At 41.8% G+C, this 10,442-nt stretch overlaps 1 protein-coding gene across 2 annotated transcripts; it reads left to right on the top strand.

The window, feature by feature from the left end:
* The first annotated feature begins 1,194 nt into the window (after positions 1–1,194).
* On the top strand, positions 1,195–8,531 carry LOC138930619 (endogenous retrovirus group K member 7 Env polyprotein-like). 2 transcript variants are annotated; one of them, XM_070291121.1, is made up of 2 exons: positions 1,195–2,006; positions 6,813–8,531. In XM_070291121.1, exon 2 carries the CDS (start codon positions 7,257–7,259, stop codon positions 8,190–8,192), a length of 936 nt encoding a protein of 311 aa, XP_070147222.1. In that variant the 5' UTR covers positions 1,195–2,006; positions 6,813–7,256; the 3' UTR covers positions 8,193–8,531. Both variants share the same exon structure in this region, with proteins under 2 accessions (XP_070147222.1, XP_070147223.1).
* The last annotated feature ends 1,911 nt before the right edge of the window (positions 8,532–10,442 follow it).

Raw genomic sequence — 10,442 nt, 5'->3', positions numbered from 1 at the left:
TTTGTGACCCCAAGAATCGCAGCACACAAGGCCTCCTTGTCCATCACCGTCACCCAGAGGTCACTCAAACTCATGTCCATTGAGTTGGTGATGCCATCCAGCCATCTCATTCTCTGTCGTCCCCTTTTCATCCTGCCCCAAATTCCTCCCAGCATTAGAGTCTTTTCCAATGAGTCAACTCTTATCATGATGTGGCCAAAGTACTGGAGCTTCAGCTGTAGCATCATTCCTTCCAAAGAACACCCAGGGCTGATCTCCGTTAGAATGGATAGGTTGGATTTCCGTGCAGTCAAAAAGAGTGTCAAGAGTCTTCTCCAACACCACAGTTCAAAAGCATCAGTTCTTTGGTACTCAGCTATCTTCACAGAGTTCATTAGTCATTACCAAATTTACCAACTTGACTCCTTGTGAGGTAGAATTTAATTCAGCAGACAATAAATCTGAAAGTAAAATGAAAGAAAGACCATACAATCAGTCACAACCTCATCAACATATTAATAATTTAAATTAGCATGTTCAGTGCAGTTCAGTTCAGTCACTCAGTCGTGTCTGACTCTTTGCGACCCCATGAATCGCCGCACGCCAGGCCTCCCTGTCCATCCCCAACTCACAGAGTTCACTCAGATTCACGTCCATCGAGTAACTGATGCCATCCAGCCATCTCAACCTCTGTCGTCTGCGGGGGACGACCCGTGAAGGGTTAAGTCTTGGGAGCTCCCTGGCAGGTATGCCGGGCCCTAGGACACGTGCCTAAGCTCCCTGTCCCGCCACCCTCAAGAGTTTTTATAACCCTTAAGGCTCCAAGATGTTTGGTTTCGGCAACATTTCATAGAAGATAGATTATCTTATTGTGTATACTTCATAGAAGATCGATATTCTGATTGTGTTCTGTATACAATGGTAAGGGTCTGGTGATTGTATCCTGAGATTAAAAAACAACCTTGTGAGTGCCTTAAGTTACGTACTTTACCCTATATATACCGCAGCACAATAAAGCAAGGTATCAGCCATTTTGGTCTGATCCTCTCAACCCCATCTTTTGTCTATCTCTTATTTTCTTAGCGGGGACGCTCCGTTCTCTCCCTGTGCAGGTGCGACTCTTGCTTGTGCTGGCCGCGGCAGGTGGCGCCCAACGTGGGGCTCGAGCTCGACAGTTCTCCTCGCCACTACTCTTATTAATTGAAAAGAGTGAGTATATGAGTAAACAAGTGAATTAAATTGAGGAGGAGTAGTAAGGTATATAGTTGAGAGTATAAATATGGGACAGACGCATAGTCGCCAGTTGTTTGTGCATATGTTATCTGTAATGTTAAAACATAGGGGAATTACTGTTTCTAAACCTAAATTAATCAATTTTCTTTCATTCATCGAGGAAGTTTGCCCTTGGTTCCCCAGAGAAGGTACAGTAAATTTAGAGACATGGAAGAAGGTAGGGGAACAAATTCGGACTCATTATACGTTACATGGCCCTGAAAAAATCCCTGTCGAAACTTTATCCTTTTGGACACTAATTCGTGACTGCCTGGACTTTGATAATGATGAATTAAAACGTTTAGGAAATTTATTAAAACAGGAAGAAGATCCTCTCCATGTTCCTGATTCGGAACCCAGATATGCTGTTCCCGAGGGGGTTAAAAGCGACCCTCCGTTTTCTAACTTATTGCGTCCTTCGGATAATGATGATTTACTTTCATCCACAGATGAGGCAGAATTAGACGAAGAAGCTGCTAAATACCATCAAGAAGATTGGGGTTTTTTAGCACAAGAAAAAGGGGCGTTAACATCTAAAGATGAATTGGTTGAATGCTTTAAAAACCTCACTATTGCTTTACAGAACGCAGGAATCAAGCTTCCTAGTAACAATGCCAAATCTCCTTCTGCTCCGCCTCTTCCCCCTGCTTATGCTCCTTCTGTTGTGGCTGGTCTCGATCCCCCTCCAGGGCCCCCTCCACCGTCTGAGAACATGTCTCCGCTGCAAAAGGCATTGAGACAGGCACAGCGACTTGGTGAGGTTGTCTCTGATTTTTCTCTTGCTTTTCCTGTCTTTGAAAATGACAACCAGCGTTATTATGAATCACTGCCTTTTAAACAACTGAAAGAGTTAAAGATTGCTTGCTCACAATACGGTCCTACCGCTCCATTCACCATTGCTATGATAGAAAATTTGGGTACTCAAGCTTTACCTCCAAATGATTGGAAGCAGACAGCTAGGGCATGTCTCTCAGGGGGAGATTATTTATTATGGAAATCTGAATTTTTTGAACAATGTGCTCGTATAGCTGATGTTAACCGACAGCAAGGTATACAGACCTCCTATGAAATGTTGATTGGTGAAGGCCCTTACCAGGCTACTGATACTCAACTTAATTTCTTACCTGGTGCATATGCACAAATATCAAATGCGGCTCGGCAGGCATGGAAAAAACTTCCTAGCTCCAGTACTAAGACAGAGGATCTTTCAAAAGTCCGGCAGGGACCTGATGAGCCTTACCAGGACTTCGTGGCACGACTTTTAGATACTATAGGTAAGATAATGTCAGATAAAAAGGCTGGGATGGTATTGGCAAAACAATTGGCTTTTGAAAACGCTAACTCTGCTTGTCAAGCTGCTTTAAGACCTTATCGAAAAAAGGAGATCTGTCTGATTTTATTCGCATTTGTGCTGACATTGGACCCTCCTACATGCAAGGCATTGCTATGGCAGCAGCATTACAAGGAAAAAGCATAAAAGAGGTACTTTTCCAGCAGCAAGCCCGGAACAAAAAAGGACTTCAAAAGTCAGGTAATTCGGGTTGCTTTGTTTGTGGTCAGCCTGGCCATCGGGCTGCAGTGTGCCCTCAAAAACAACAAAGCCCTGTTAACACTCCTAATTTGTGCCCACGCTGTAAAAAAGAAAAGCATTGGGCGCGGGATTGCCATTCCAAAACGGATGTTCAAGGTAATCCTTTGCCCCCGGTTTCGGGAAACTGGGTGAGGGGCCAGCCCCTGGCCCCGAAACAATGTTATGGGGCAACCCTGCAGGTTCCAAAAGGACCATTGCAGACCTCTGTCGAGCCACAAGAGGCAGCGCGGGATTGGACCTCTGTGCCACCTCCTACACAGTATTAACTCCCGAGATGGGGGTCCAAACCCTTGCCACAGGAGTGTTTGGGCCTTTACCTCCAGGGACAGCTGGACTGCTTTTAGGGCGCAGCAGTGCATCTTTAAAAGGAATACTTATTCATCCTGGTGTGATTGACTCTGATTATACAGGAGAGATAAAAATATTAGCCTCCTCTCCTAACAAAATTATTGTAATCAATGCAGGACAGCGTATAGCTCAACTTCTTTTAGTTCCATTAGTCATACAAGGAAAAACAATTAACCGAGACCGTCAAGATAAAGGTTTCGGGTCCTCTGACGCCTTTTAGGTGCAAAATGTTACCGAGGCACGACCAGAACTTGAGCTACGCATTAATGGTAAGCTTTTCCGCGGAGTGCTTGATACAGGGGCCGATATTAGCGTTATTTCTGATAAATACTGGCCTACTACATGGCCTAAACAGATGGCTATTTCCACTCTCCAGGGTATTGGCCAAACTACCAATCCAGAACAGAGTTCATCCCTTCTTATTTAAAAAGATAAAGATGGACATACAGGCCAATTTAAACCTTATATTCTGCCCTATCTTCTAGTTAATCTATGGGGGCGTGATATATTAAGCAAAATGGGTGTTTATTTATATAGTCCTTCACCCACTGTGACAGATTTGATGTTAGATCAGGGCTTACTTCCAAATCAAGGTTTAGGTAAACAACATCAAGGCATCATTTTGCCCCTTGATTTAAAACCTAATCAAGATCGAAAAGGCTTGGGGTGTTTTCCCTAGGGACCTCTGATTCTCCTGTGACACATGCCGATCCTATTGATTGGAAATCTGAGGAACCGGTATGGGTCGATCAGTGGCCCCTAACACAGGAAAAACTTTCTGCCGCACAACAGCTGGTGCAGGAACAGCTGAGACTTGGGCATATTGAACCCTCTACCTCTGCTTGGAATTCCCCAATTTTTGTTATTAAAAAGAAGTCTGGGAAATGGAGATTGCTACAAGATCTTCGTAAGGTAAATGAAACAATGATGCATATGGGAGCCCTACAACCTGGGTTGCCCACTCCTTCTGCTATACCCGATAAATCCTATATCATTGTTATAGATTTAAAAGATTGTTTTTACACTATTCCTCTTGCACCTCAAGATTGTAAAAGATTTGCTTTCAGTTTACCCTCTGTTAATTTTAAAGAGCCTATGCAACGCTATCAATGGAGAGTTCTCCCGCAAGGAATGACTAATAGCCCTACGCTGTGCCAAAAATTTGTTGCTACAGCAATAGCTCCCGTTCGTCAACGTTTTCCTCAGCTATATTTGGTTCATTATATGGATGATATATTACTAGCTCATGCTGACGAACATCTATTGTATCAAGCTTTTTCGATTCTAAAACAACATTTAAGCCTTAATGGTCTTGTTATTGCTGATGAAAAAATTCAGACTCATTTTCCTTATAATTATTTGGGTTTCTCCTTATATCCTCGCGTTTATAATACCCAATTAGTAAAATTACAGACTGACCATTTAAAAACTCTAAATGACTTTCAAAAACTTTTAGGAGACATTAATTGGATACGTCCTTATTTAAAATTACCCACTTATACCTTGCAGCCATTATTTGACATCCTTAAAGGTGACTCTGATCCTGCGTCACCCCGAACACTTTCTTTAGAAGGACAAACTGCTTTACAATCAATAGAAGAAGCTATTAGACAACAACAGATTACTTATTGTGATTACCAACGATCATGGGGTTTGTATATACTTCCTACCCCCCGAGCACCCACAGGGGTACTTTATCAAGATAAACCTTTGCGATGGATATATCTATCTGCTACTCCAACTAAACATCTGCTCCCTTACTATGAACTTGTTGCAAAAATTGTAGCAAAGGGACGTCACGAGGCCATCCAATATTTTGGTATGGAACCCCCCTTCATTTGTGTTCCTTATGCTTTAGAACAACAAGATTGGCTTTTTCAATTTTCAGATAATTGGTCTATAGCTTTTGCAAATTACCCGGGACGGATTATTCATCATTACCCTTCTGATAAATTGTTACAATTTGCTAGCTCTCATGCCTTTATTTTTCCAAAAATAGTTCGCCGACAACCTATTCCCGAAGCGACACTTATATTTACAGATGGATCTTCTAATGGAACTGCAGCTTTAATCATTAACCATCAAACCTATTACGCACAAACCAGTTTTTCTTCTGCTCAAGTTGTGGAATTATTTGCAGTCCACCAAGCGTTGCTAACTGTACCTACTTCCTTCAATTTATTTACAGACAGCTCCTATGTGGTCGGTGCCTTACAGATGATTAAAACTGTTCCAATTATCGGCACCACCTCTCCTGAAGTTCTTAACTTATTTACATTGATTCAACAGGTTCTCCATTGCCGCCAACACCCCTGTTTCTTTAGACATATTCGTGCACATTCCACCCTTCCTGGTGCCCTGGTACAAGGCAATCACACTGCGGACGTTCTTACTAAACAAGTGTTTTTTCAATCAGCTATTGATGCAGCCCGAAAATCCCATGATTTACATCACCAAAATAGTCATTCTTTACGGTTGCAATTTAAAATTTCCAGTGAAGCTGCACGGCAAACTGTTAAATCTTGCTCTACTTGTCCTCAATTCTTTGTTCTCCCTCAATATGGTGTCAACCCTCGAGGTTTACGCCCTAATCACCTCTGGCAAACAGATGTTACTCACATTCCTCAATTTGGGCGTCTTAAATATGTTCATGTCTCTATTGACACTTTTTCCAGTTTTCTCATGGCTTCCCTTCACACTGGAGAATCAACACGTCACTGTATTCAACATTTGCTGTTTTGCTTTTCTACTTCAGGAATCCCACAAACCCTTAAAACAGATAATGGACCTGGTTATACTAGCCGTTCTTTTCCACGTTTTTGTCTTTCTTTCCAAATTCATCATAAAACAGGAATTCCTTATAATCCACAGGGACAAGGTATTGTGGAACGAGCCCATCAACGCCTTAAACATCAATTATTAAAACAAAAAAAGGGGAATGAACTGTATAGCCCCTCACCGCATAACGCCTTAAACCATGCTCTTTATGTTTTAAATTTTTTAACTTTAGACGCAGAAGGCAATTCAGCAGCCCAGCGTTTTTGGGGAGAACGATCCTCATGCAAAAAACCACTTGTACGATGGAAGGATCCACTTACCAATCTGTGGTATGGGCCAGACCCTGTACTAATATGGGGACGAGGGCATGTTTGTGTTTTTCCACAGGATGCCGAAGCGCCGCGCTGGATTCCGGAAAGGCTGGTACGCGCGGCAGAGGAACTCCCTGACACATCAAATGCAACGCATGACACTGAGCGAGCCCACGAGTGAGCTGCCTACTCAGAGGCAAATTGAGGCGCTGATGCGATATGCTTGAAATGAGGCTCATGTACAACCTCCAGTGACACCTACTAATATACTGATCATGTTATTATTATTGTTACAGCGGATACAAAACGGGGCGGCTGCGGCTTTTTGGGCATACATTCCTGATCCGCCTATGATTCAATCCTTAGGATGGGATAAAGAAACAGTACCTGTATATGTTAATGATACAAGTCTTTTAGGAGGAAAATCAGATATTCACATTTCTCCTCAGCAAGCCAATATCTCCTTTTATGGTCTTACTACTCAATACCCTATGTGCTTTTCTTATCAATCACAGCATCCTCATTGTATACAGGTGTCAGCTGATATATCCTATCCTCGAGTGACTATTTCAGGCATTGATGAAAAAACCGGAAAGAGATCGTACAGTGACGGAACCGGACCCCTCGACATTCCGTTTTGTGACAAACATTTAAGCATCGGCATAGGAATAGACACTCCTTGGACTTTATGTCGAGCACGAATTGCATCGGTGTATAACATCAACAATGCCAATACCACCCTTTTATGGGACTGGGCACCTGGAGGAACACCTGATTTCCCCGAATATCGAGGACAGCATCCACCCATTCTCTCTGTAAACACTGCTCCTATATATCAGACAGAACTATGGAAACTTTTGGCTGCTTTTGGTCATGGCAATAGTCTATATTTACAACCCAATATTAGTGGGAGCAAATATGGTAATGTAGGAGTTACGGGGTTTCTATACCCCCGAGCTTGTGTTCCTTACCCATTCATGTTGATACAAGGCCATATGGAAATAACACTGTCATTGAATATTTATCATTTAAATTGTTCTAATTGCATACTTACTAATTGCATTAGAGGTGTAGCCAAAGGAGAACAAGTTATAATAGTAAAACAACCTGCTTTTGTAATGCTACCTGTTGAAATAACTGAAGAATGGTATGATGAGACTGCTTTAGAATTGTTACAACGCATTAATACGGCTCTTAGCCGTCCTAAAAGAGGTCTGAGCCTGATTATTCTGGGCATAGTATCTTTAATCACCCTTATAGCAACTGCTGTTACTGCTTCTGTATCTTTAGCACAATCCATTCAAGCTGCTCATACTGTAGATTCCTTGTCATATAATGTTACTAAAGTAATGGGAACTCAAGAAGATATAGATAAAAAAATAAAAGATAGATTATCAGCTTTATATGATGTAGTTAGAGTTCTAGGAGAACAAGTTCAGAGCATTAATTTTCGCGTGAAAATTCAGTGCCATGCTAATTATAAATGGATTTGTGTTACAAAAAAGCCTTACAATACTTCTGACTTTCCGTGGGATAAGGTGAAAAAACATCTGCAAGGAATTTGGTTTAATACTAATGTTTCTTTAGATCTTTTACAATTGCATAATGAAATTCTTGACATCGAAAATTCTCCAAAAGCTACTTTGAATATAGCTGATACTGTCGATAATTTTTTACAAAATTTATTTTCTAACTTTCCTAGCCTTCATTCACTGTGGCGAAGTATAATTGCTATGGGCGCGGTTCTGACTGTTGTGCTTATCATAATTTGTTTAGCTCCTTGCCTTATTCGTAGCATTGTTAAAGAATTTTTACATATGAGAGTTTTAATACATAAAAACATGTTGCAACACCAACATCTTATGGAGCTTTTAAAAAATAAAGAGAGGGGAGCTGCGGGGGACGACCCGTGAAGGGTTAAGTCTTGGGAGCTCCCTGGCAGGTATGCCGGGCCCTAGGACACGTGCCTAAGCTCCCTGTCCCGCCACCCTCAAGAGTTTTTATAACCCTTAAGGCTCCAAGATGTTTGGTTTCGGCAACATTTCATAGAAGATAGATTATCTTATTGTGTATACTTCATAGAAGATCGATATTCTGATTGTGTTCTGTATACAATGGTAAGGGTCTGGTGATTGTATCCTGAGATTAAAAAACAACCTTGTGAGTGCCTTAAGTTACGTACTTTACCCTATATATACCGCAGCACAATAAAGCAAGGTATCAGCCATTTTGGTCTGATCCTCTCAACCCCATCTTTTGTCTATCTCTTATTTTCTTAGCGGGGACGCTCCGTTCTCTCCCTGTGCAGGTGCGACTCTTGCTTGTGCTGGCCGCGGCAGTCGTCCCCTTCTCCTCCTGCCCCTAATCCCTCCCAGCATCAGAGGCTTTTCCAATGAGTCAACTCTTCACATGAGGTGGCCAAAGTACTGGAGCTTCAGCTTTAGCATCATTCCTTCCGAAGAAATCCCATGGTTGATCTCCTTCAGAATGGACTCGTTGGATCTCCTTGCAGTCCAAGGGACTCTCAACAGTCTCCTCCAACACCACAGTTCAAAAGCATCAATTCTTCAGCACTCAGCCCTCTTCACAGTACAACTCTCACATCCGTACATAACCACAGGAAGAACAATAGCCTTGACTAGACGGACCTTAGTCGGCAAAGTAATGTCTCTGCTTTTGAATATGCTATCTAGGTAGGTCATAAATTTTCTTCCAAGGAGTAAGCGTCTTTTAAATTCATGGCTACAGTTAATATTTGCAGTGATTTTGGAGCCCCCCAAAATAAAGTTTGACATTGTTTCTAATATTTCCCCATCTATTTGCCATGAAGTGATGGGACCAGATGCCATGATCTTCGTTTTCTGAATGTTGAGCTTTAAGCCAACTTTTTCGCTCTCCTCTTTCACTTTCATCAAGAGGCGTTTTAGCTTCTCTTCACTTTCTGCCATAAGGGTGGTGTCATCTGCATATCTGAGGTTATTGATATTTCTCCCGGCAATCTTGATTCCAGCTTGTGTTTCTTCCAGTCCAGTGTTTTTCATGATGTACTCTGCATATAAGTTAAATAAGCAGGTTAACAATATACAGCCTTGACATACTCCTTTTCCTACTTGGAACCAGTCTGTTGTTCCATGTCCAGTTCTTACTGTTGCTTCCTGACCTGCTTACAGATTTCTCAAGAAGCAGGTTAGGTGGTCTGGTATTCCCATCTCTCTCAGAATTTCCCACAGTTTATTGTGATCCACATAGTCAAAGGCTTTGGCATAGTCAATAAAGCAGAAATAGATGTGTTTCTGGAGCTCTCTTGCTTTTTCCATGATCCAATGGATGTTGGCCATTTGATCTCTGGTTCCTCTGCCTTTTCTAAAACCAGCTTGAACATCAGGGAGTTCATGGTTCATTTATTGCTCAAGCCTGGCTTGGAGAATTTTGAGCATTACTTTACTAGCATGTGAGATGAGTGCAATTGTGCGGTAGTTTGAGCATTCTTTGGCATTGCCTTTCTTTGGAATTGGAATGAAAACGGACCTTTTCCAGTCCTGTGGCCACTGCTGAGTTTTCCAAACTTGCTGGCATATTGAGTGCAGCACTTTCACAGCATCATCTTTCAGGATGGAAATAGCTCAACTGGAATTCCATCACCTCCACTACCTTTGTTCGTAGTGATGCTTTCTAAGGCCCACTTGATTTCACATTCCCAGATGTCTGGCTCTAGTTTAGTGATCACATCATCAGAATTATATGGGTCGTGAAGATGTTTTTTGTACAGTACTTCTGTGTATTCTTGCCACCTCTTCTTAATATCTTCTGCTTCTCTTAGGTCCAGACCATTTCTGTCCTTTATCAAGTATATCTTTGCATGAAATGTTCCCTTGGTATCTTTAGTTTTCTTGAAGAGATCTCTAGTTTTTCCCATTCTGTTGTTTTCCTCTATTTCTTTGCATTGATCACTGAAGAAGGCTTTTGTATCTCTTCTTGCTATTCTTTGGGACTTTGCATTCAGATGCTTATATCTTTCCTTTTCTACTTTGCTTTCAGCTTCTTTTCTTTTCACAGCTATTTGTAAGGCCTCCCCAGACACCCGTTTTGCGTTTTTGCATTTCTTTTCCATGGGGATGGTCTTGATCCCTGTCTCCTGTACAGTGTCACGAACCTTATTCCAT

Source organism: Ovis canadensis, chromosome X (genome assembly GCF_042477335.2).
Source record: "Ovis canadensis isolate MfBH-ARS-UI-01 breed Bighorn chromosome X, ARS-UI_OviCan_v2, whole genome shotgun sequence".
In the NCBI taxonomy this organism is placed as follows: domain Eukaryota; kingdom Metazoa; phylum Chordata; class Mammalia; order Artiodactyla; family Bovidae; genus Ovis; species Ovis canadensis.
Note: the sequence above shows the minus strand (reverse complement) of the source record. Positions and strands in the feature narration are given on the sequence as shown.